General features: G+C 52.9%; 2 protein-coding genes across 8 annotated transcripts; one reads left to right on the forward strand and one right to left on the reverse strand.

Moving 5' to 3' along the window:
* The first annotated feature begins 51 nt into the window (after positions 1-51).
* EEF2KMT (eukaryotic elongation factor 2 lysine methyltransferase) lies at positions 52-13,374 on the forward strand. 3 transcript variants are annotated; one of them, XM_067706725.1, is made up of 9 exons: positions 68-206; positions 1,244-1,345; positions 2,058-2,120; positions 4,016-4,096; positions 4,922-5,023; positions 9,434-9,567; positions 9,651-9,946; positions 11,254-11,403; positions 13,124-13,374. In XM_067706725.1, the coding sequence occupies exons 4-9, from the start codon at positions 4,037-4,039 to the stop codon at positions 13,222-13,224; spliced, it is 843 nt and encodes a 280-aa protein (XP_067562826.1). In that variant the 5' UTR covers positions 68-206; positions 1,244-1,345; positions 2,058-2,120; positions 4,016-4,036; the 3' UTR covers positions 13,225-13,374. The 3 variants fall into 3 exon arrangements, with proteins under 3 accessions (XP_067562824.1, XP_067562825.1, XP_067562826.1); XM_067706723.1 differs by lacking the exon at positions 1,244-1,345 and having other exon boundaries at positions 52-206; XM_067706724.1 differs by lacking the exons at positions 1,244-1,345; positions 4,922-5,023 and having other exon boundaries at positions 52-206.
* Positions 12,509-25,514, reverse strand: ALG1 (ALG1 chitobiosyldiphosphodolichol beta-mannosyltransferase). Of its 5 annotated transcripts, none has more exons than XM_067706718.1 (13): positions 25,282-25,514; positions 24,268-24,345; positions 24,055-24,158; positions 21,879-22,027; positions 20,312-20,401; positions 19,864-19,974; positions 18,993-19,114; positions 18,772-18,810; positions 18,391-18,450; positions 17,530-17,640; positions 16,289-16,403; positions 15,313-15,388; positions 12,509-14,200 (listed from the first exon to the last, which is right to left on the reverse strand). In XM_067706718.1, exons 1-13 carry the CDS (start codon positions 25,481-25,483, stop codon positions 14,069-14,071), a joined length of 1,389 nt encoding a protein of 462 aa, XP_067562819.1. In that variant the 5' UTR covers positions 25,484-25,514; the 3' UTR covers positions 12,509-14,068. The 5 variants fall into 5 exon arrangements, with proteins under 5 accessions (XP_067562819.1, XP_067562820.1, XP_067562821.1 ...); XM_067706719.1 differs by lacking the exon at positions 25,282-25,514 and adding an exon at positions 24,836-25,255; XM_067706720.1 differs by lacking the exon at positions 18,391-18,450.
* Between the last annotated feature and the right edge of the window lie 89 nt (positions 25,515-25,603).

Raw genomic sequence — 25,603 nt, forward strand, 5'->3', positions numbered from 1 at the left:
CCCCGCCCCAAGCCCCACCCCGGCTCCGCGCGTTGCCTCGGGCCGCCTCCCGGCGCAGCCCCGCTCTCCGCTTCTCTCGGGCAACGCCGGGGCCCGTCCCCCCCGCCGCCATGGCGCCTGAGGATAGCGCTGAGGCTGCGCCCCTGCTGCGAAGTTTCGAGCGCCGCTTCTTGGCGGCGCGCGCCCTGAGCTCTTTCCCCTGGCAGGTGGGCGGTGGGGAGCGCGGAAGGCGGGTGGGGGGCGCCGGGGTCGCGGTGGAGCGGGGCTCCGGGCTCACCCCTGCTCGCCCCGCCACGCGGCGGCCTCTGCTCCCTCGCGGGCCCCGGCATCACGTCCGGTTCCCCGGGCATCGCTGGGGCCAGCGCGGGCTGGCGGCGGGGAGCAGGAGGTCCACCTCAGCACCCTTGGGCCCACCCTGCGCTCAGCCCCCAGCTCCGTCCTCCCCTGGGCCCTTCCCGCCCTCCGCTGTCTCTGCAGACCGAGTCCCACGAATTGAAGGAATGCGGGGTTTCCTCCCAACTCCTTTTTTCGCTGGGTTTTTAAGGTCATGGACAGTTTGTGCCTTTTTTTAGCCAGTTATTATCCTGGCCATTGGGTAACAGCTGCTGCTGCTCATTTAAACAGCCCACGTCCTCAGGGCAGCGGGAGACCACGCTGCGTTGAACTCAGCGACCAGGTCACAGACCCCTCAGGCCTGGGTGTTCTCATCTGTGTCAGCAGCATTGGACAAAGCCCTCTCAGAGGCAGCTGATGGAAGAGACAGGGAGGTACAAAACAGTCCAGGAAAGAGACGAAAGCTCACTTCCCTGCCCTGGGGACCTGCCATTCACACAGAGGCGCATGGCCGAGGCAGCAGCTTCTTTCTGCCAAGTCCAGGGCTCTAATGACGCTGCGTCCTTTATAATCCATAATTCAAGTGCGGTGAACCCACTGGGATGACTCAGTTTGAACATATATTCCTCCCCAGGTCTGCCCCATCTTAAGAGTGGAGGTTAGTCATTTGTGTTTCATTGACATAAACCATTTAGCATTCTGGGAGATCATTTCCCGTCAGAAAGGAATGTGTACATTTTTTAACCCCAAATTTAAACTTTCATGACAGCATCCATTGGGCCCAATTCATATCGACTATAATTGTTCATGAGTGAGTGCTTACTCTGCACCAGTCCCATGCTAAGTGCTCACTTAGGCTCACCCACAGCACCCATGTGGTGAGAACTGTTCTTACCATTGGTTTGACTAGAAAAGAAGTTGACAGCAGCATTGGAGCACTCAGACCTGGGAGACAGACAACCTGCTTTGAATTCTGGCCCTGCCCCACCCCACACAAGCTGTGTGACCTTGGGCAAGTGACTTCGTCTCTCTGTGCCTTTATATTCTTATTAGTAAAATGGGGGTATAATGATGCTTAACCTCATAGGGCTGTTGTCAGGATTACATGAATATGTGTTAGCTAGTACTTTTTATTCTGTCAACGAATGTTTACAGAATGCCTTCCACAAGCCAGGCACCAGTATCAGCAGAATACAGACAAAGCCCTGATTAGATGGGAGAGCCAGAGAATAAACAAGTAAATGAATAAGCAAGAAAACACGGGGAGATGATGGTGGCTGGAAAGTCAATAAAACAGGGAAATGCATCAATTTAGGAGAGTCGGGAAGGCCTTCCAAGGAGGTGACAGGAGCCGGGACCTGAACAGTGAAGCAGCCATCCTGCCGTGGAAAGGTTTCAGGTTGCCCACCAGGTGTTAATGCTGTGGCTCCCCCTGTAATTCTAGTTCAGCCACAGAGCTGGTCTGTGACCCAGGCAAGGCTAAGCTGCCAGGGCTAATGCAAACCAAGAGTCTGTCTTCTGATGTTCTTTCTCTGACTCATCCAGGTGTAACCCGGAACTTCTCAAGGTCAGGCTTTCAGCTGCCTGTGCCTTCCACATCATTTGGCCCCAGGTCCCTGGGGAGAGATCACTTAGCACTTTGCCAACATGTCCCATTGCATGTTTAATGTTCCTGTGATAATGCCCTTGAGATTTCTTTCTCTTCCCCCTCTCTCTTTGAATAGAGCCTAGAAGAGAAATTAAGGGACTCATCAGGTTCTGAGCTGCTGCTGGATATTTTGCAGAAGGTAAGAATCACAGAATCACTGGAACGCATCAGTGGCCTGATTTGCCCATGAAGACGTAACAGGTGCACACGTATCCTTTAAAAAGAAAGACGCTGCATCTGGGTGTGAGTACCTCAGACAGCTCCGGCTCTTTTGTTTTCTTAGATAAAGACATCAGAATATACAACAAGCTGCATGAGAGGAGGGAACCTGGGGGATGTTTTTTTAAACCGTCCACAGAGAAAGTGGAGATGACAGCTGTAGGAACATCTTCTAGCATTTGCTAGCTGCTCAGAGACTTTTTTTTTTTTAACGTTTAAGGGGAAAAGAAGCAGGCAAGTCTTGCCCACCAGTGTGTCTTTTCTAGTTGTGGATGGGCCCCTGCTTTTTGTAGGTGGGGTTTGGACTCTAAGGTGCATCTGGGTGTGGGTAGAGGAGGGACCACCACTCTGCCCGGCCTGTCCCACTCTGCCTGCCCCTGGCCATGTGGGTCAGGTGTACATCACAGTGCATCCGGGCTCTCTACCCTCTTACGGGTCATGAATCCTTCTGAAAACCCAAAGGTGTGGACACTACCCCAAGGAAAAAATGCTCCAGAAGAGTACATTTTGTGTACAAATGCATGGGAATCATACACACCCCTCCAACCACTGGTCCTGTCCAAAGAGCCCAGGGTCAGAATTCCTGTCTGGAGGGTGAACCAAGAGTATCCATCTGACCACCGTGTCGAGAAGATGCACAAGCTAGGGAAGATTCCCAGGAGATCCAGCAGTTCAGGACTGTGAGCTCAGACCTCTCTGAGGCCATTGTCATGCAGTCTGCTCTGATTTTTCACCCCAAGGTTAAAACCTAACACCCGCCAAGCCCCTGAAGAGTTGTGTGGACATTTTGTGGCCCTTGAGTAAAATCACATCCCTCCGGCCAGCAGGTCCCATGTGACACAGGCCCTACTCTCACTGTTCCCGTCCCCTGCCCTCCCTCCCAAAATGCCAGGTGGGGGCCTGCACAAGCTACCCAGCTGCCTGGAACTCATTCCCCTGCTCTCTGCTTCTCTCAGCTTCAGCCGAAGTGTTGCCCTCAGAGCCCCCATCCCTCTCCACTACATCCCAGGCAGAGTCCCCACCTTCCTCTGTCCTGGTCAGCGCAGCACCCCACCCGGGGGTGTGATCTCCAAGAGGGCAGGTGCTGAATCTGCCTTGTCATACCATTTGGAGCTCTCACCCCTTCCATGGAGCCAGACAGTCCCACATTTGTCCTCACTACAAACTCTAGTTCCTGCTGGCTGCTCTGGGAAGGGAGATGTCTTAGTCCTGCTATAACAGAACCCCACAGACTGGGTGGCTTGTGAACAACAGGAATTTATTTCTCACAGTTCTGGAGGCTGTGAAGTCCAAGATCAAGGTACCAGGAGATTCAGTGTGTTGTGTGGTCCCACTTCCTGGTCCAAAGACGCTGTCTTCTTGGCTATGTCCTCAGATGACAGAAGGGGCAAGGGAGCTCTCTGGGGTCTCTTTTATAAGGACACTAATCCCATTCATGGGGGCTTTACCCTCATAACCTAATCACGCCCCAAAGGCCCCACCTCCTGATATCATCTCAGTGGGTGTTAGAGTCAACATGTGAATGTAGAGTGGACACAAATATTCAGCCTACAGCAGGGTGTTAGCCTGAGTCTGTATGCCCTATGTTCCTGCCCAGAAAGGGCATTAGAAACACTGCCATGGTCTGTGCCACTGTAGTGGAGAAATATTTTTAGGAAAGGGCTTATATGTTAAACTCTTTCAGATGCATAAGGGTCACCCAGGGCCAGAATTCCAGGAATCGGATAACTGGGGTTTGCCCTGTATTCACTTGAAGCTCATGGGAGACTTAAGGCGGAGTCTCTCCAGCAACCCACACTGTGTTCCTCGTCACAGACCGTGAAGCATCCTCTGTGCATGAAGCATCCACCCTCAGTGAAGTATGCCTGGAGTTTTCTCTCAGAGCTCATCAGAAAGGTCAGTGATGGGCACTGGCCATCTGGTAACCAGGCAGCATCTAGGACTTGGCTGGCTCTCCAAACGTGGGCTTTGCCTGTTGGAGCCCAGATCCATCCCATACTCTTTGCCTGCTCTACAGATCCCCGTGTAGCAGGGGGCTCCCTGGGCAACTGCTCCCAGCTGAGTTCCACCAATGAGAAGCCATGGAGGGAGGGAGGAAAGGAGGGGCCAGGGTACTTCCTCTGTGCTTTGAGGGGTCTCCAGCAGTGGCTGCATCTCTGTGGTCCTGGTCCCCCATGGAACCTTCCCACTCCTACCAGGAACCCCTGAATGTGGGAAATGCCACCTTCTCCTTCTGTCCTGCCAGCTCTCACATATCCCATTTCTCCTGCCCTACACTACACCTCACCCTCACCCTCTCTACACCTCTCTTTGAGGTCCCCCAGGTCCCCCCACCAAGTGATCTGTATTAAGTCAATCACATCCCAAGTCTCCCCTCCAAATTTGGTGAAAATCCTCCAGCCATTTTTACAAGTCATAGTAAAAGCAAACAGGTGGGGGCTTCCCTGGTGGTGCAGTGGTTGAGAGTCTGCCTGCCGATGCAGGGAACATGGGTTCGTGCCCCGGTCCGGGAAGATCCCACATGCCGCGGAGCAGCTGGGCCTGTGGGCCATGGCCGCTGAGCCTGCGCGTCCAGAGCCTGTGCTCCACAACGGGAGAGGCCACAGCAGTGAGAGGCCCGCGTACCACAAAAAAAAAAAAAGCAAGCAGGTGGAACCTTGGTTTGATTCACGAGGGTCAACTTAATCCTTTTGCTGAAGCTCTCGCCCTGCCCGCCCCCAGCACGAGGCTATCCACACGGAGCCTTTGGACGAGCTGTACGAGGCGTTGGCGGAGGTCCTGATGGCTGAGGAGCCCACCCAGTGCCACCGGAGCTACCTGCTGGTAGGAGACATGCGCCCTCCTCCACACACACACAGTTGATTCAGGCTCCAGTCAGCCTCATGTGGCTTCAATCCTGACTCCTCAGCTCTGTAGTCTTAGACGAGGTCAGTTAACCTTCCTGAGCCTCGGTTTCCCCACCTGTAAACCAAGCACTTCAACAAATAACACCTGTCTTACGGGGTGACTGGCGTTAAATTAGGTAACACACATGAATTGCACAGCAGCGATCTGGCGCTCAGACCTCAATAAATATTTGATGGATGGATGTTACAGGACAGCTGTCTCTCCCCACTGTCCACTGCCACCATCACCAGGCTGACCTGGTGCTTGGCCTTCTCACTGGTCACCTGGCTTCTTACCCCACAGAAGTCCATTCTACACACAACAGTTTTTGTTTTCTTTCTTCTTTAACCTTTTATTTTAAAACAAAGACACAGAAAACCATGCAAAAGAATTAGATTATCGAATTGTTGCAAGGCGGCCACCACGGTAACTGCCAATCTAGCCAAGGACTTGGGCAGCCAGCCCACAAAGCCCTCATTTGACCCATCCCAGCCCTCCCGCTCTTTCAGAGTAATCACTGAGGTCGTACCACTGCCATGTGCACCTCTGGGCATAGTCTTGCCCATTAACTAGGTCTGGCTCAAAATTTCCCTTCATCCGCAGGTCCCCCCAGCTCTTCCTGGCAATTTGGCCTGGACAGCTTTCCACAAGCTGGCTTTTTGTCGCACACACATGGTGCTGTTCAGCTTGTTCCTCTGTCCTCTGTCCCCCAAAAATTGGCGGCTGGATTCACAGGCCCACTCGGACTCTTGTCTGTTTGACCCCTTTGGCAAGAAAACAGCCTGGGTCCTAGAAGTCACGTCATCTCTTTTTTATCCTCTTCATGGTAGCACTTGTGGGTGCTTAAAGCTTAGACTCATTAATTCATTGAAGGATGCAAAAAGGTGATTTTTTTATTTATTTATTTGTTTATTTATGGCTGTGTTGGGTCTTCGTTGCTGCTCACGGGCTTTTCTCTAGTTGCAGTGAGCAGGGGCTACTCTTCGTTGCGGTGCGCGGTCTTCTCATTGCGGTGGCTTCTCTTGTTGCGGAGCACAGGCTCTAGGCACACGGGCTTCAGTAGTTGTGGCACGTGGGCTCAGTAGTTGTGGCACAAAGTCTCAGTTGCTCCATGGCATGTGGGATCTTCCTGGACCAGGGCTTGAACCCGTGTCCCCTGCATTGGCAGGCAGATTCCTAACCACTGCACAACCAGGGAAGTCCCAGTGATTTTTCTATCATCTTGTTTTCATTCATTAGCTGGAGAAATTTTATAAGGAAGTGCCTCCTTTCATCCGTATTTGGTTACCTACTGGTACAGCTAGTAGAGGAAAGGCAGAATACAGACTTCTTTCCTTTTCAAGATAGTGAATTGGTTTCCTGTCATTCCCAGTAGGGGTTCAAACCATTGCAAATCGCATCGTTACTGAAGCTCAAAATATGCTATTTTGAGTCACTTCAAATAGGCTTCTTTTTTTTTTTTTAAGTAATTTTATTTTATTTATTTTTGGCTGCATTGGGTCTTCACTGCTACGCATGGGCTTTCTGTAGTTGTGGCGAGCGGGGGCTACTCTTCATTGCGGTGCGCAGGCTTCTCATTGCAGTGGCTTCTCTTGTTGTGGAGCACGGGCTCTAGGCGCACAGGCTTCAGTAGTTGTGGCACGCGGGCTCAGTAGCTGTGGCCTGCGGGCTCTAGAGCACAGGCTCAGTAGTTGTGGTGCATGCACTTAGTTGCTCCACGGCATGTGGGGTCTTCCCGGACAATGGCTCAAACCCGTATCCCCTGCACTGGCAGGCAGATTCTTAACCATTGCGCCACCAGGGAAGTCCCCTCAAATAGGCTTCTGGGTCCTTTGACATCACCTCATAGTTTTCTTACTTTAGTTTATGTCAAGCTTTTCCAGACTCATCTTGTATGTTTCCTGCCCCAGACCTGGAATCAGCCATGTCTTCAAGAAGCCCTAGTTTCTTTTAGTGGGAAATGATATTTAGAGACCACAGTCTGGGCATTAGGGATGATCATTGCTGCTGTCTAGGCCTTTCCGTGGACAGAGCTAGGATATGGGTGGAGATACATATCCATACTTTTTAAGAGAAAATACCTCATGAGTCCATATCAATGTTTCTGATTCAGGATCAGAAGGGTTTTCACTCAGCCTCTTCGGCATTGGATCCCTATCTCCTTTCTTCTGCTCTGGAAATTTTGGTTCTCAAGAGCATAGGGATGATGTTAGGATATCCCCCAACTGCCTTTGGCTTATCCCGTATTATTCGTGCGTGCAGCGATCTCAGAACAACAGCACTAATCCCTCACACCAACTGTGGTTACTGAAAACAGCATAAATTTTTATATGTGCCACCCTCATTCTCCCTACATAGACATCATAGAGCCGTTACATAGTATTACCACAAACTAAGCAGCTCAAAGCAACATAAATGTGCTATCTTCCAGTTCTGTAGGTCAGAAGTCTGCTGGGCTCAGCTGCTTACTCTTCTTTGAGTCTCACAGAGCTAAAATCAGGGTATCTGTAGGACTGGGCCCCCGGGGGAGGACCATTACAGGCCCTTCAGGTCATTGGCACAATTGCGTTTTCTGCAGCTGCAGGAATGTGATTCCATTTCCTTCCTGGCTCTTGGCCCAGGATTGTTCTCAGCTTCTAGGAGCCGCCCTGTCCCCCTGACTCATGGCCCCTTGATTCCAAAGCCAGCAACCACCTCAAATCCCTCCTGCCTCTTTTTCTTCTGCATCTCCCAAACATCAGCCCTGATGATTAAATCGGGCCCACTTGGATAATCCAGGATCATTTCCCCATGTCACGTTCTGTAACCTTAAATGAATCTTCAGAGTCCCTTTGCCAAGAAGCACAACACAATCACAGGGTCCAGGGATACGGGTGGAAACATTACCGACCTCAGGCACATACCGTAGTCTGTTACTTTTCAGTCTCTGTATTGGTCCGTATATTGATGTCTCTGTAGCCATTTTGGTTGTCTCAAGTTCATTTTCTAGGAGGTTCTTTAAGAAGGGCTCGTCGGATGGACCTTCCCGGACTTCTTGCATGTTGATAACAGATTGAGCCATTTTTACTTGAATCTTGACTCACATCTTCTCTGCCTGAGTCTCTTAAATATATTCCTCCACTTTCTTTGGCATAAAGCATCATTGTGCAAAAGCCTGATGATAATTTAATTTTCTTTCCCTTTTATGTCACATGCCCTTTTCTCTTAGATAGCCAAAGCATTTTTTTCTTTAAAGTCCAGTAATTCTATTAGACTACGTCTCGAGGTTGTGATCGTTCTGAGTCAGTGACCTCAGGTGCAGTGTATACTCTTTCAATATTCATTTCAAATCTGTTTGTTTTCTCAGGAATGCTTTCTTGAATTATAATTTTTAGTATTTGTTCTTTGCTTTTGTTTCATTAAAGGTACCTAAAAATTTGTGGCTTAAACAACAGAAATTTATCATCTCACAGTTCTGGAAGCTATAAGTACAAAATCAAGGTGTCGACAGAGTTGTTTCTTTCTGAGGCTGCGAGGAAATGATGTGCTCCAGGCCTCTCCTCAGCCTGCAGATGGCCATCTTCTCCCCGCGTGTGTGTCCTAATGTCCTATTCGTATAAGGACACAGTCAGATTGGATTAGGGTCCCCTTATGTCTGTATTTTAACTTGATTCCCTCTATAAAGACCCCATCCTCAGGAATTCCCTGGTGGTCCAATGGTTAGGACTCCGTGCTTTCACTGCCAAAGGCAGGGGTTCAATCCCTGGTCGGGGGAACTAAGATCCCGCAAGCAGCACGGTGCAGCCAAAAAAGGAGGAAAAAAAGACCTCATCTCCAAAAAGGTCACATTTTGAGTTGCTGGGGCTTAGGACTTCAGCATATGAATGTTGGGGGGAAACGACTGAACCCATGACAATCTCTTAATTTCTTTTTGATTTTTAAAATTTTGCTCCTTTTCACTTCCTGTTTCTCTTTAAGGTTTATCTGTTTTTATGTTTTGGTTTGTTGTTATGCTCATGCTTTTTTGAGTAGCCTTTATTTCTGAAATGATGTTTTCTGTTATTGTCACACATTTCTAAGTGTTTCGAGTAGCCATTCAGGCCTTGCCTCGGGGCCCTCACACCCCCACTACCGGAGCAGGCAGGTTCCCTCCTAGGTGGGCTCTGGGGTCACTGTCCTCGGGTCTACCACGTGCCCTGTTGCTTCCCTCTTCTGTCCCCACTGACACGTTGACCTCACGAGGGTTGTGTCACCTGCTCAGAACCCGCCAGTGGCTCCCCATCACATTTAGACTCAAATCCTAATTCCTTATGTGATCCACACCTGCCCTGGTTGCTGGATTAATTCTCTCTCCCTGTTTCTTCCTAGCCCTCCGGGGACTCTATCACACTCTGCGAGAGCACGGCCATCATTTCCCACGGCACCACGGGCCTGGTCACGTGGAATGCCGCGCTTTACCTGGCAGAGTGGGCCATGGAGAACCCAGCGGGCTTTGCTCACAGGTGACCCGGGGGTGCAGGGCTGGGCACCAAGGAGGTTTGCCACAGGGGGATCACAGACACAGCCGCTTCTCCCTGTCATGCAGGACTGTCTTAGAGCTTGGCAGTGGAGCCGGCCTCACGGGCCTGGCCATTTGCAAGATGTGCCGGCCCAGAGCATACGTCTTCAGCGACTATCACAGCCATGTCCTCGAGCAGCTCCAAGGGAACGTCCTTCTCAACGGCCTCTCATTGGAGCCAAATGTCGCCGCCCTGGCCCAGCACCCAGAACACGACACCGCCGATGCAGAGAGCCCCAGGGTGATGGTGGCCCGGGTGGACTGGGATGTTGTGACGGTCCCTCAGCTTGCTGCCTTCCAGCCGGACATCGTCATTGCCGCAGGTACCGCCCAGCTTAGGCCACTGGAGTGTGGCCTCCCTGAAGCTCCACCTGGCTTTCAGTGCTGGGAAGGGGACCACCTTCCAGCCAGTGAGTGAGCCACCTTCAGTGAGCCACCTCCCACCAGTGAGTGCTGCCTGGTGGGAGGAATGATGGGATTTGGGTCGTGTGGGCCTCCAGGGTGACATCAAAGCACAGAGCGTGCCTCTTGGGTGCCCTAAAGCCACAGCCCTCCCATTTGAGACAGTGGCCATGCCTACTGCCACGCTAATGGTCCATCCTATAAAGGAACCAGCTCTTCCCAGCAAGGCCTGCGATGAACAGAACAGGCCCCAGGGCACCAGACTAGGGTGACCAGTCTTAGCCAGGCCACAACCCAGCGGACAGACTTCACGTCCCTCTCCAGCAGCCTGAGGGAGGCCTCTCAGTTGCCATCCAGAACCTAAATGAATAGGCCAGAGCAGCCCCACAAAGCAAGGGAGCCGAGCTGGCCCCACCTACACCCCCTGTCTTCAGATGGGGGTGGAAGTGGCCACAGCAGCCTTGTCCTTTCAGGACCACAAAGAACGGCATGATCCTGATTCCTCTGCATGCCCTGGGCCAGGCCGAGGGTCGGGGAAGGAGGTCTGGGTGGCCCCACCTCTGTCAGCACCTGCTTCCTTCTCCGTGCACGCTTGTGTGTCCCTGAGGCCAAAGGCGCTCTGCCTGTGTATCTCTGTCCTAGGTCCTCAAAACGAGTCCCACAAGGAGGGACCACCCACTCTGGTGCAAGGATGGGACCCCTGAGGGAAGGGGCATATGGTGTGGGCACCAACGGGACCGTTGCCCTCCACGGCGCTCACCCAGCCCCATCTGGCCGATGGTACTGTGCTCTGGCCTGGCCATGGCCCTGAGACCCAGGCCCAGAGCGGCTGGAGCACAGAGGCTAAGCAGCTCACCCCTGCAGGCCCAGCTGGTGGGCGGGAGGGGGCTTGCCCCCCACAGGAAGGAAACAAGAAGTCTGAGGCAGTCAGGGTTTGCTTCATTAAGCATCTTCTAAACAGGCCATAGGCAGAGAATTGATTTTTTCTTTTAAAGGAACACCAGTGAGTCCTGGATATTTTTCATGTGTTGCAGTGTCTTTCAGCAGCTTTCTCTGCTAAGGGTTTTTCTTTTTACCCCCGTAATTTTCTTACCGTCCAACAGCACGAACCTAATAGAACTGCTGCTTTCCAGGCCTTCACACTGCAGCCCATGTCGGCACAACCCAGAGGCCTCTATCCTGGGGTCCTGGAGGAGCTCCTTCCAGTAACCTGGGGTTTTTATCGCAGATGTGCTATATTGCCCAGAAACTGTCCTCTCCCTGGTCGGGGTCCTGCAGAAGCTCTCTGCCTGCCAGAAGGACCAGCGGGTTCCTGACGCCTACGTTGCCTTCACCATCCGCAACCCGGAGACATGTCAGCTGTTCACCACGGAGCTGGGTGAGCCCCGGGCCCCTGGCTGGGCTGCTGGCTCTGAGGGGCTGCCACCCAGGCCTGCAGGGCCACTGCACTGGCCACACACAGGACTCCAGGGAGGCAGAAATCAGGAAAGTAAAAGAATGGGGCCCTGGAGACAAGCCAGGAAGCCCCAGACCACAATGTGCTGGGCCAACGACCCCCCACCCTCCGCCCAGGAGGTCAGCAGAGGAGCCAGGGCCAGGGAGTTGGTGCTCTGGGGAGGAGATGGCTGACGCAGTGATCTCAGAAGTCTGAGACCAGCAGTCCTACTGTGTGTTTAGGGCAGGTTTTCAGAGACTTCAGGCCTCAGTTTTCTTGCCTGTAAAATGGAAAGGATGGTGGATGCCAGCTGGTGTCAGGGTAGATGAGTTCTGGCCACACAGCAGTCAGGTGCAGGCTCTGGAGGTGGGTCCCAGGTGGAGCTGGGCCACCCCTCTCCAGGTCTTCATTCATTGTACAGCAGAAACATCCACCTCAGAGGTGGAACAGGGCTGGCACGAAGGGTGTGCTCGGGAAAACGGCAGCTGCTGTTACTAGATCAAGCACATAGTAAATGGAAGAGTGAGGGATGCTTTAGAGAAGGGGGTGGGGTCTGCCTGAGTTGCCACTGCTGCAGGCGGGCACTGTTCTCAGACCTGACCTGCGTCAGCCCCTCTAGCACCTGTGGGGGGGGCTGCTGCCATCCTCTGTCCCACCCGTGAAAACACCAGGGTGCAGGGCAGCTGAGTAATCACCCAGGCACCCATGGACTGAAGCCAGGCAGCTGGCCCCCACTCTCCACCCCTCACCCCATGACCCCCACTCTGCAGTCCTCAGCACGAGCCAGGCCTGATCAGGGTTTCCCACACATGACTGGGCAGCAGTGCAGAGCCCTGTGCTTGCCCCAATCCCCCACCCCCCAAACAAATCTCTCCCACAGCTGCCTCTGCTGACAGAGAGGACCAGCGCCCACCCCTGTACAGCGTGTCCCACTGACAGCGGGTGTTCAGCCTCGAGAAATAACGAAGTCCTTCAGATGCTTATGTGAAAAAATATCCACGCTGTATTTTAAGAAAGCTGAGTGCTAAACAGCATATACAGTATAAACTCATTTTTTAAGCTCATTTTTATTTTAAAAAAATAACTGTCATGTTAATACACATATGGGGAAACTCCATACACACCAATTAACATTATTATTAACATGTTATACCCGGACGGTAGTATCATGACACTTATACACTGTATGTCTAGTATTTTATTCTTATAAATACTAATTTTTCATTCCTAAAAAACTGATGACAAAACAATTCTTGCCAGGGGCTCGTCAGACATCTGTGCTTACACAGAGGACGTGAGCCCCTCTGATACAGGTCCAGCCTCTGAAGGCACCAGGCTGAGCTGTCAGGCAGACGTGGGTTCAAACTTCAGCTCCTACTGAGCTGTGCCCGGTAACAGGATGGAGGACCCAGACGGGGCCATGACTTTCCAGGGATGCACACGGCCCAGTGGGCAGACGCAGCAAACCTGGCTGCTGTGAGCTGCTTACAAATGGGATTCCTGGTCCCACCCCTGGAGGCTGATTCCAGGTGTCTGGATGGGGCCTGGAAATCTGTAGTCTGTACCCCCCCACACCCCCAGGCCTATCCCAAAGCCCCACACTGATAGGGTGGTGTCCCATCCCCAAACCCCACATCCTGAGACGCATACGTTCTGTCTCCAGGCCGGGCTGGAATCCCGTGGGAAGAAGTGCCTCGTCACGACCAGAAACTGTTTCCCTACGAAGAGCACTCGGAGATGGCAATTCTGAAACTAATGCTGTAGATTTATAAATGGTTTTGAAGAATAATGTGAAAATTAAATCACTGTTCTGGAAAGAATGTGATAAAACTTGCACTGGACTTGAATGTTTGAAGAATGTTAAATTCTGAATCGGGAACCACAAACTGTTCGAATAAAATATAAACTGTTCAAGCATGTAGACCCCTCTCTGCCAGCTGGCTTAGTCCTTAAGAAAATCACCATAAATCAGAAATGAAATTTTTGGCTCAGAGATAAGCATTTCATTCGCGCAAATAAAAAAACAAACCAAGTATGTTCCCCCCAACCTGGACGCAAATCCCTCACGGAGCCAAGCCCGCTGCACACGTGGCACATCTGACTGCCCTTGCAGGGCGGTGGGCTGCAAAGTCTGTTTTCAAGGCAGGAATCAAAATATTAGGGACACAACCAAGCAATTCTGGGAAAGGCAGACACCAGGAGACAAAACAAGGATGCAGAGATGTTCAAGACGACACAACAGAAAAGTCATAAACTGGGGGAAAGAAAGACTCATAAGACAGGAAGAGAAAAGAGAGAAGGGATTCAGCGCCTCCAAAGATGAAAGCAGGCTAAGCCAGCTTCCTGGTCAACAAAAACTCCTGATTATTAAAAGTTAACTTCATTCCCCAGGCAGTGCCCACTGCCAGCCTTTCAGCTTCCATCCACCAGGAGGCGCTGATCTACAGAGTCTGCCCAGGGACTGGCCAGCAGTGGCGGCTGTGAGGAGGGGAGTGTGGGCCAGCTCCTGGGGAGGAAGATGAAAGGTAAGGAGGGGTGTCAGCTTGAGGGTCTCTCTATGATGTCCAGCACAGGACACCTCCGGAGTTTCAGTCGTTGGCCCGAGGGGTCACGTGTCCGTAATCAAAGGGAGCACTGTCCGCTTCCAGCTCTCATCCCATCGAAGCTGCTCTGACTCCCGGAGGTTCTTGCAGAACTGGTTCAGTTTGCCAGCAGGATCAGGAAACTTTGAGAAAAGCATCTAGAAGACCAGAACTACCTCATCACTGCTTCCTGCCCCCACCCCAGGTTCCACCCCAAGCTGCCCCTCCTCCTTCCCACCAGCCCAGGCTCCTGCTGCACCCCAAGCCCAGCTGCCAGGACAGTCATTCTGCCAAAACCCTCCCTCCTTCACCGCACTTCCAGAACCACCACCAGCGTCCTGGGGTCTCCAACGGGACTCCCGCTCTGGCCCAGCTTCCACATCAGGCCTGGCTAACTAACCCTTCTCAACAGCTCTGACCCCAATGTCCCTGACCCAGCAAGCCCCCCTCCCTCACCAGGCACAGGGGAGCCTTCATGGCCCAGCTACACTCTATCTCCTGCTCTGCTCCGACCTGACGGCACAGCCAAGCTGCAGTGTTCACCATCCACACCCCATGCTCTGCCGGCAGCCCCCCGCCTCTGCCTCTGCAATGCTCTGCTGTTCCTTCCACCAAGAGCTGGCCTCTACCCAGCACTGTCCTGCCCACGTACTGAGAACTAGGTGATGCCTGCATTCTTTCCAGCTCTGCTAAACTAAGGTGTCTGCAGACGCCAGCCTGTGGGCTGCATGCAGCCCTCCGCCTGTCTTTGTAAATAAAGTTTTATTGGAACATAGCCACACCCCTTCATCCACAGATTTTGGATGCTTTCACGTTACAACAGGGTTGAGTAGTTCTGACAGAGACTATGGCAAAGTCTAAAATGTTTTTTTCTGAGCCCTTCCAAAGTCTGTTGCCCTTGGTCTCAATGATCAAGAATGATGACGTGTTACTTTTTGTAATTTGTAGTAAGAAAGAAGTATCCTTTGAAGATGCCCACCCATCTCATAAGGCCAGTCCAGGAAGCTCCCTCGCTCCTCACTCTCCCTTCTCAGATCCAATCACCCCCTAAATGGCACAGTCCACCTGGCTCTAGCATCATTGTGTGGTGTGAGCTCCATAAACCCAGACGGCAGGTGGGGCGAGCCCTGATCCCTCCGGGGCCCAATGGGGCCCAGCCAATGAGACCGCTGCCCGCTCACCCATACACAGCCCAGGGCCACCCACCCAGCTGCAGGAACAAGGAATCTCCAAAACCCTGCAAGCCGCAGTGTGGGAGCAGACACGCTACCTGCAGCTGAGCTGCCAGCTCCTCTGAGTCCTCGAAGACCAGGCCATTTTCCTCGTGTTTCACAAGCTCGTGTAAGCTGCAGAGAGAATCAGGGGAGGTCTGAGAGCTGCCTGGAGGAGATACAGAACCCAAGGTGCCCACCTGCTCCCCCCCAATTCCACCCCACCCGCAGGCTAAGCTGGAGGCAGGAACAGTCTGGTTTCAGGAAGCCTGTTCTTAGATTTGGCATCTGAATAGAAAAAAGACCTGGCAGGATACACATTAAAAATCCAAACCAATTTGGGGAAGGAGGGACAGTAAAGGGGTATGTGGACTTTTTGTGCTACATGCTCTCTTCAGTGAGAACGTTCTTAGTAAGTTCTGCCTTTTTTTTCTTAATTCCACAGCAGAGAAACCAGGTAAAAGGCAGCCCTGTTGGAGGCAGGCTCAGAGGTGATCAGGGGGTTGATCCCAACACTATCTGAACCCGGGCTCCAACATCCTGGATTTCCCATTCAGGAGCTGGCTCCTCAGCTCATGGTGGGGCCACTGTTTCTAGAACCTTTTCTAACACTACCGTCTCCAAATGCCCTCTCCTGCCCATCTTTGCCAGGAACAGCGGAGACAGAAATACACTCATTCAACTGATTCGAACACAACTACATGAGCTCAGACTAAAGGGACAGAGAGAGAAATAAGTCCATGTGGGCTGTGCGGGCAATTCCAGCCACCATTGCACCCTGTGAGCACAAGCCCCCAAGTAGAGTACTTAAGACTCCAATTTTTATTCAACACGAGCTCTAACTGGAAGCCACCCTGTCTGGTGGGGCCCAGCCCGCCCACAGGGACCAGAGGGCTCCTGCTCCCTCTGGGTGGCAGAGCTGCACAGATGGGGAGGTGGAGCCCTCCAGGAAGCTTTCCCGGGCAATTCTGCTGGTTCCCCCCAAGCTGCTGATTTGATAACCTAACCCTGGGAGGACTGGGTTTCCGCTCCTACCACTGGAAGTTCACGGCACACACAGGCAGGCAGCACCCGAACATGTCCACCACCTTCATGGGCAGGTCCAGGCCACTGGAGGACCGGTGTAGGCAGACGCCCAGGTCTGCAGACCCTGCAGGGCGAGGATGAGGGGGCCATCAGCTCTGGCTGTGCGCCCGGTGACCACACATCCTGCAGGACTGTGGACCGAGGCCTGCGGGGAGGAGTGGGAAGGGGGTGATAAAGTCCCCAACCCCACGTACGACTGCCTGGGGTTGGCCAAGCAGCCTGGCAGGAGGCTGGGACACGGAGGTGCTTCCCACCTGCCGCTCCTGGCCTCTCGGCCCTTTCTGAAAATGACCTGCCCGTCACCAATGTTTTTCTTTAAACTGACCCCCTTTTTCTCCTTAACCACGCTGTATTTTAAAAGAAGCCGCAGCAATGATTGCTTAATGGGTTCTGAGTTTCTGCTTGGGGTGATGAAAATGTTTTGGCAAGAGACAGTGGCGGTGACTGCAAAACACTGTGAGTGTAATTAATGCCACTCAATTGCATACACTTAAAAATGGAAAAATGGTTAAAATGGCAAATTTTGTTATGTGTATTTTATCACAATAATTAGAAAAAGAACCCAAAGCAGACCCAACAGAAAACCAGCTGTCGCTGTGAATATAAAGCCAAGGAAGCAACCGTACATCACTCAGTGCCGCTGGAGCTCCTGCCTACAAAGGCTCCCCGCCTCCCACTCCGCAGACAGCTTAGTGGCTGCTGAGACCTATAGGCACCCAGCCAATAAGCCCTCCCCGAGGGATCAACAATGCAAGAGAAGGGAGGGCTGCCCCTTCACACTTGGAGAGTCCACACTGTTTACCTCGTGGTCTCTGTACCTCCCAGACTTGGGAATTGACCCCAACCCAAGCCCCGCCCAGCCCTTCTGCCCAAGGGAAGAGCAGGGTGAGTGGAGGCCTTGGAGGCCAAGAGCACTCTGACGTAACCTTGGCAAACAGGCAGGGAGGTGGCACACCAGGAAACAGCCTCGTTCTCCCAGAATCCAGCCAGGGCCCATCCCAGCCTGAGACCTACATGTGTAGGGCCCCTGAGTAGACAATGGCTTGAAATCATTAAAGGGTTAAAAAAACAAAGAATATGCAAAAGAACCTGGTAAAACATTCATTATCTGGCCCTCTTCAGAAAAACTCTGTCCCCTGCCCTCAGGTACTCCCTTATAAACCCCAGCCCTCCCCCTGCAGGCCTCTTACCTAGAAGCAAGGGGTAGTCCTCGGCCTCCAGCCATGGGGTACAGACCTGGATGTGCTGGAAATGCTTCTGGCAGATGAGGCGGCTGTAATACTCCTTCAGAGGCCCTTTGCCTTACAGAGAAAACCGGAGTCACTGCACTGGGCCCACGTCTGGCCCTGTCCCCCAGCCCCAGGCCTGAGAAGCCCCTGCAAGGGTGTGAGCAGAAGGCCCACAGGCAGCAGCTCCAATCAGGCCCCTATCCAGACCCCTTCCAGAAACGACCCCCAAGGGGTGTGCACCTCGACTGCTGAGGCCATGGCCGTTCCCCCAGCAGGCCTTGGGCTGGGAACACAGCCAGGATAAACTCTGGCCAGGCACCAGAGTGCCCACCAATACAGCTTCTCACACAGACTGCCCCTGTGCCCCGCCCAGATCCCCAGGTGGCACAGCATGAGCAGTGGGCTCCTGCCGCCCCTGGGCGTCCAAGGGCCTGGAGGAGAGGAGTGTCCAAGGTGGGGCAGCTGGCTGAGGACCCTCCTCCTCCAACCAAATCTCCTCTGCCTCTCTCTCTTCACCCGGCTCCTTTGGAAACAGTTTGACATTGGAGAGCAGACTCTCATTTTTAAAAAAAAAAAGATACGTGGAAACCACTATGAAGTAGAAAGCTCAGAATCTCTGAGGTCACGCTATCTGAGATTGAAATCTAGACTCCATGCTCTGCCATGAAGCCCTTCTGAGCCTCAGCCTCCCCGTCAAGCTGGTGTAGAAAACCATACATCACAGAGTTGGGGTGAGAATTAACGAGACAACAAACATCACAGGCCTGACATGCCTCCACTGCCCCGTTTGATACAGGAACAGGGATGGTCCCAGGTGGGTACCTGTTATAACACAGACCAGAGGAGGGAGGCTTTCTCCATCGTCGATCAGCTGTTCGAACTCTGTGTTTAGGAAAATAAATATATGATAACCAAGATCATGTAGTCGGGTGAGTGAGGGGCTGATGCGAGGGGATGGGGGAAGGGAGAGGAGGAGGGAGCACTGCTCCCAACCATGCAATCCCTTCTCCTGGAGGTGGCAATTCAGAGCTAGGCTGGTCACTCACTGACCCAAAAGGGGACTCACGCCTGCCACCTCCACCCAGTGGCCCTGGCCCTGGGGTCAGGAACACTCTGCCAAGGACATCACGCAAGGCCAGGTGAGCACCCTGCAGCTCAGCAGCCCCCGACAGGCCCAGCTCCTGGTCACAGCCATACACCTACTTTCTAATGCTGCCAACAGGATGGAGAAGTCTTCATCCTCTATGGGAAAAGAGAACCGAGTGTCACGGGCCAGTTTCTAGATGCCTCCCCACCCAGCTCAATGTGCTCCCCTTTCTCATCGAGGCCCCAAATACATGTGGGGTGCACGCCTAGCAGCGGCGAGAACACAGGCTCATCCAGGTGCTCATACAAGCCCCAAGCGCCCGGGCGGGTCCTGAGACCTGTCCAGCTCGTGCTGCTGACCAAAAGGGCCGGCCGCCCAGGAAGGCAGGTCACTGTTCCACTCTGGGCATCCCGCTCCGTGAAGGCCGACCTCTCCATGCCCGAGTCCGAGGGTTCTGAACTGAAGGAGCAGAGAGAGCCCATGAGCTGCCACAGAGCAGGCCCTTGGGCCCGAGAACGGCCATTCTCCCACCAGAGTGAGGCCCGCAGGCTCCCAGTTGTTGGGGTGCAGCCACGTCAGAGCCACCAGGTGGCCCTACCACCCAAGGCCTTGGGCACAGACCTGCACCTTGCTTTCTCTCTTATCTGTATTTATGTGTTGCTAGGTGCTGAGGTCGCAACGGCAGACAAGGCCGACTCAGCCCCTGCCTTCACAGGGCTTACTGTTCTAATCATCCCCTAGACTTAAGACGAGGACGCTGTGACCCCTCCAACTGCCCCCACGTTACTGAGAAGAACAAAGACCAGCTGTATGGAGAGCCGCTCAGAAGGGCTCTCCTTACCCCTGGGAGATGCCCAGAGAACACATAGATGCACAGACCCCGCCATGCGGTCAGGAACCACTGGCAGGAGGGTAAGGACACCCACAGCCTAGTACAGGGCAAACACTTCCTTAAAGGGCCAAAGAGTAAACACTGTAGGCTTTGGGGAGCCATACGGTGTCCATTGCAAAGCCCAGCTCTGCTCTTGTAGTGTGGAACCAGCCAAGGACAACATGTAAATGAATGAACGTGCTGTGTTCCAATAAAACTTTATTTACAGAAACAGGCAGCAGGCCTGCAGCCATAGTTTGCCATCCCCTGGATTAGATCTCCAGGTCAGCAGCGAGCATAAAACAAGGCAGCTGAAAGCTGAAGACAGCAGACTTACCAGGCCCTGAATGCAGAGTAGGTGCGGCTCAGCTTCATAAAGAGCTGGTGTTGCAGGTCCAAAGGCGTCTCTTTAAAGAAAGATGCTGGCTTGTCGTAGACAGTCACAGCTCTGCAAAGAGATCATTGGGGGGCTCTAGGGAGGGGCGAAGAAAGGCCTAAGGAACATAAGACCCAGAAGTATCCAGAAGAAGAAGGGTGCTTAGGTATCCAAGTCTCAACAATAAGCTTTAGAATTACTTGGAGAAGCACAGAGAGAATTTCTAACATGAACACTTCCTGGACCATCTGGCTGGCTGGGAAAGAAACTCTAGCTTCCTCCTCCCTCAGCCTCCCCAAACCAGTAACCACCTCCCGGAACCCTGGGAGCTCCCAATGCCTTGCAACATGACACAGCAGCTGGGAGTCAACGGCGCTGGGAGGGACCCCTCGTTTCCCAACGCCCCTACTTGATGCCCCAGTTCTCTGCCAGGTCTTCCCGCATCGCATTGGTCACACACAGGTTCAGGTGGGACAGGCGTCCACAGAGCGTCTCATACCTGAAAAGACATATCAGTGGTCAGCCCAGAGCTCTCTGGGCCAGGAACCACCACCCCAGCCCCATGGGACTCAACACCTTATGATACAGAAGAGGCCGCAGAGCTGGGATCTCCCAAATCAGGTCACTGGCGAGGCACCTTCCCCATGTTTTCACAGAGTTCTACCACCTGTACTATTACCTCCCGCACACCTTTCTTTAAATCAGATTGCTTTTCAGCTTAAATACAATTACTTTCAAGAGAAACCATATATCACTACAGAATGGAAAATCCAGTCTCTCTTGCCATAAAATGAAGGAGAAATACAATAAAATCTTGTTATTAAATCTCAGCCACACTGCACTATTCCCTGCAAAGGCTGTGGGGCTGAGGCTCACTCCCAATGGGTTACAAAGGGAGTTTAGCAAATGCTAGAAAGGCGTTATCAACAGATTAGCTCCAAACAGAGACTTGAGCCCTGGTGACAGGGCAGGACTGAAAAAGAACTGGAAATGAACAGGGTTATTTCGCGTGTGTAGGTACCACGGCCTGTTCCTCACTCAGGATGCAGAGAAAGCTCTGGAGCTGGACTGCCTGGGATGGAATTTTGGAGCTCACATGTATTAGCTGTGTGGCAAGTGACACGAGGGCTCTCGGTTTCCTGGTTTGTAAAAAGACAGCGATCACAGGACACCCTTGCTGGGCAGCACTGGAGTCTGAATGGGATAAAGGCTTGGCCTGAGGCCTGGCATGCAGCAAGCGCTCACTGACTGCTGCTGAGACCACCACCCACGAATGACCCATCAGGGGAAACGCCACAGCCGGCCAACGGCTTGAGGCTGCAAGTCCACACCGAGGCAGATGGTATAACTCGGACTCAGAACACAACATTGCTTCCTCCTCCAGGTCCAACCTGCTCCCAAGGCCCTTCTTCCCTCTCCCTGTCTCATCAGCTGCAGCAGACGGTGACCCACGTCCCCATCTGCCAGCAGCAGTCCCCAGTTTCAATTTGGGTATCTGGTACGGGTTCATCTGGGACCCCAGCTCTCCAGTGGAGCACTTGTCCCAAGCCTGAGACAACGGGGTACTGAAGCCCCCCAGGCTCAGAGGGCGTCAGAGGACGCCAGGTGAGCAGGAGCCAACCACAGGCCTGCTCTCTCCACTGAGCCTGGTGGGGTGGGGATGAGAGCGAGGGGCTTCCAGAGCCTGAGAAATACCTCTAGGAGGAAGTGTGGAGAGACATGAGAGGGGTCCTGATGACACCTTTTTTGAGCTCAAAGTCAGCCATTTCTCAGGACTTTTCAGTTTCATGGGCCAACAAATGCCCTCCTTTGCTCAGGCCTGTTTCTATCACTTGTCACCAGCGTCAGTCCAACTCCCCAGCCTTGCCCTCACCCCCACAGGGCACACAGGAATCAGCTTCCCTGGGTCTCCGCACCGGCCCTTCTTCCCACCACAGTTTGGGGACAATGTCGGCACCCTCATCCCAGACTCTCACCACTTGGCCAGCAGAACAAGGGGGTGGCCGGGGCCGTGCACCAGACCCATAATGGAGTAGCCGTAGTTGTGCCAGTCAATGACGAGCTTGCTCCCACAAAGGCAGCCTGCAAACCAGCACACGGCAATGGCGGGCAGGCCCGGAGGGTTCTGGGAAAGAGAGACTTGAAGGAAGAGAAGGAAACCAGACCACGGTCAAGAATAAACCAAGTAAAAATAACGTACGTGGCAAAGAGTCAATTATCTTTACAGAGCTCTTGATAATCGATAAGCAGAAGAAAGATCCTCTTCCTCACCAAGAGGTATAAACAGTCATAAAAGAAAATTGACCAACCTGATAAGTCCAAGATCACTGATATTCAAGGAAACAAAAAATGGAACAAGGAGGTACCATTTTTCACCTATCAGAATGCAAACTCTAAAACACCTAATGATACCTGGTGGTGGTGAGGATGGGGGGAAGAGGCTTCCCTGTTAGGTGGGGGATAAATTGACCCAACCTTACTCTAGGACTATCCAGTAACACATCACAACATTTTTAAAGTGCATGGACTCTGACCAATCACTTCCCGTCCTAGGAATTTATCCCAAGGAAGAAACAGAACCCATGCAAAAGACATATGTTCACTGATACTCTTCACCATACAATTTTAAAAGTAAAGGGCTTCCCTGGTGGTGCAGTGGTTGAGAATCCACCTGCCAATGCAGGGGAGACAGGTTCGAGCCCTGGTCCGGGAAAATTCCACATGCCACGGAGCAACTAAGCCCGTGCGCCACAACTACTGAGCCTGCGCTCTAGAGCCCATAGAGCCCATGCTCCACAACAAGAGAAGCCACTGCGATGAGAGGCCCACACACTGCAACAAAGAGTAGCCCCCGCTTACCGCAACTAGAGAAAGCCTCTGAGCAGCAATGAAGACCCAATGCAGCCAAAAAAAATAAATAAATATAAATAAATAATTTTTTTTTTTAATTTTTAGGTTAAAAAAATCAGGAAGGGGGCTTCCCTGGTGGCGCAGTTGTTGAGAGTCCGCCTGCCGATGCAGGGGACGTGGGTTCGTGCCCCGGTCCGGGAAGATCCCACATGCCGCGGAGCGGCTGGGCCCGCGAGCCGTGGCCGCTGAGTCTGCACGTCCGGAGCCTGTGCTCCGCAATGGGAGAGGCCACAACAGTGAGAGGCCCGCGTACGGCAAAAAAAATCAGGAAGGGCTTCCCTGGTGGCGCAGTGGTTGAGAGTCCGCCTGCCAATGCAGGGGACACGGGTTCATGCCCCAGTCCGGGAAGATCCCACATGCCGTGGAGCGGCTGGGCCCATGAGCTATGGCCGCTGAGCCTGCGCATCCGGAGCCTGTGCTCCGCAACGGGAGAGGCCACAACAGTGAGAGGCCCGCGTACCGCAAAAAAAAAAAAAAATCAGGAGGAATCTGAGTGCTCATTAAGATGAGACTAAATGAATACACTAGGATACATCTCATATCAGGATACAATACAGTCAATTAAAAGAAGGAGGGCTTCCCTGGTGGCGCAGTGGTTGAGAGTCTGCCTGCCGATGCACGGGACACGGGTTCGTGCCCCGGTCCGGGAAGATCTCACATGCCGCGGAGCGGCTAGGCCCGTGAGCCATGGCTGCTGAGCCTGTGCGTCCGGAGCCTGTGCTCTGCAACAGGAGAGGCCACAACAGTGAGAGACCCGCGTACCGCAGAAAAAAAAAAGGAGCTTCTCTACGTTAAAAAGCAGTCAAGGTAAGAGGTTAAGAGTGGAACTCCAGAACTAGAGTGACAACCTGGTTCAAATCCTGACTCCAGCACTTCCTAGCTGTGTGACAATGGGTTACTTACAGAGCCTCTCTGGGTCTAGGTTCCCTCATCTCTAAGTGTAGGTAACACAAGAACCTACTTCTCAGGATTGTTGTGAAGAATTAAATGAGATAATGCATGTAAAACACTTAGATATGTAACAAGTACAAAATAAGACTATCTGTAAAACACTGAAAAACAGAAGGGATGAGTACCATAAATAGAATGGACACATACCATAGGCTCCTACTCATGTTTTTAAAAGTTTATACACACACATGTGAATATGCATTTACCAATCTGTACATTTTTTAAAACTGGAAAGTAAAGAAAACTGTTAAAACAGTGGTTCTCACAGCGGGAGGTGGAGCTGACATGTACCTGGAGAAAGATGTAAGCTGCTGGCTTCCTGCACATCAACTTCCACAGCAAGTGCACTGCCTGAAACACAACTTTGACTCCATACTGGAGAATATGGGGCCCAACTGCAAGTCAGAATACAGCCATCACTAGTAAAGGAGTTCTTGGCAATTTGCAGATCCTCCCCCCACACACACACAGATTCAGAGATATCGGGAGTTGACTGCTTCCTACCTGCAAGTCTCTGAAGTTCTGTCAGACTCACAATCTGAATTCTGTCGCTCTGCAAGAGCTCATCGTGGGGTTTGGAGGCTGAAAAGAATGTCCCTTTTAATGTGCTGGAGAAGATGATCTAATTTAAAGTCAGATGATCCCCGCCCCACAGGGTGTATAGGGGAGAGTGTTTTGGAACCTCTCTGTTCCTCAGTAGCCAGAACAGAGAATGAGGCCAGTTCTTGTCCAGATTCCACTAGACCACCCACAGAGGGAGGGCTGGAATCTTATCCATTTTTACTTAGCACAATGCCTGGCACATAGTAGGCACTCAAGCTGACCTAGATTCCCTGGATGGTGGAATTATCACACCATAGGGAGACCCCTAGGAAGTCTCACTCCAGCCCCTCACCCTGGGGTAGCAGACTCTAAACAGGGACCAGAGGCAACCAGTGCTATTCCTTTTTTCCCCTGATATGGGATAGAGCTACCTTCTAAAGATGTCACAGTGGGGGAAGATGGAGGAGCAGACACCCCTGCCCCTGCACACTGAGAGAAAAACGCTGGACATCCTGCGAAAACGAAATACCTCCTGCCTGCAGAGTTCTGCGCTGAGGGTGAGGAACGGAGAGGAGACAAGTTGCCTGTCTTCTCAGACACTGCCTGACAAAAGAAGCCTCAGAGATGTGCTTACCAGCACTTGCCCTGGGATCACATCCACCCGGGTTCCAGTCCATCTTTCCACTTACTAGGAATAAGTGAGACTATGCACTGAGTTCATTTAGCTTAGCACAGTCCTGGCATATGGCAGGAGCTCGATTAATGCTGACTGTTCCCAGGGACCCACCCAGCAGAGGCTGGGCAGAAACCTGGCAACCGCTGTCCAGGCCACAACCCGGCTCGTCCAACCTCGGAGAGCTGCCCGACGGAGGAGAGGGTAAAGGGGCGTCCCCGCCTCGGCCCCCGTGGGGCGGTCAAAGCCGAGGGTCAAAGGCTGAGAGAGCAGCCTCCCTCCCAGGCCCCCGGGGCACTCACTGCAGAACCCCAAGAAGGTCACGGAGAAGCCGCACTTGGCCAACGACAGTGCGTGATACTGCATGCGGGGACTGCGGCCCACGTCGCCCAGCACCACGACAATCACGTGGCGGGCCGCGCGCCCCCACCGCCAGCGCTTCCACGCCACCAGCAGCAGCAGCATCAGGGCCAGCGCCAGCAGGACCACGCAGGAAGCCGCCATCTTGGCGGGCCGGCAACCGTCACGTGACCGCGCTCCCGCCGTCTGTGCCGGCTGTCCGCAGCCGCAGACCGAGCCTCCTAGGTGGGTGGAGAGAAGGGAGGCGGGGACGTGGTTCCCTGT

This window comes from Pseudorca crassidens, chromosome 15 (assembly GCF_039906515.1).
Source record: "Pseudorca crassidens isolate mPseCra1 chromosome 15, mPseCra1.hap1, whole genome shotgun sequence".
In the NCBI taxonomy this organism is placed as follows: Eukaryota; Metazoa; Chordata; class Mammalia; order Artiodactyla; family Delphinidae; genus Pseudorca; species Pseudorca crassidens.

Excerpts from the sequence above, each read along its gene's own strand:
- EEF2KMT (XM_067706723.1), top strand. The coding sequence starts at position 111 with ATGGCGCCTGAGGATAGCGCTGAGGCTGCGCCCCTGCTGCGAAGTTTC. Across the intron at positions 207-2,057 it reads TGAGCTCTTTCCCCTGGCAG|AGCCTAGAAGAGAAATTAAG; the intron begins GTGGGCGGTGGG and ends CTCTTTGAATAG. Across the intron at positions 4,097-4,921 it reads TCTCAGAGCTCATCAGAAAG|CACGAGGCTATCCACACGGA; the intron begins GTCAGTGATGGG and ends GCCCGCCCCCAG.
- ALG1 (XM_067706718.1), bottom strand. The coding sequence starts at position 25,483 with ATGGCGGCTTCCTGCGTGGTCCTGCTGGCGCTGGCCCTGATGCTGCTG. Across the intron at positions 24,346-25,281 it reads GACCTTCTTGGGGTTCTGCA|CCTCCAAACCCCACGATGAG; the intron begins GTGAGTGCCCCG and ends CATTCTTTTCAG. Across the intron at positions 18,811-18,992 it reads CAGCAGCACGAGCTGGACAG|AGGATGAAGACTTCTCCATC; the intron begins GTCTCAGGACCC and ends CTTTTCCCATAG.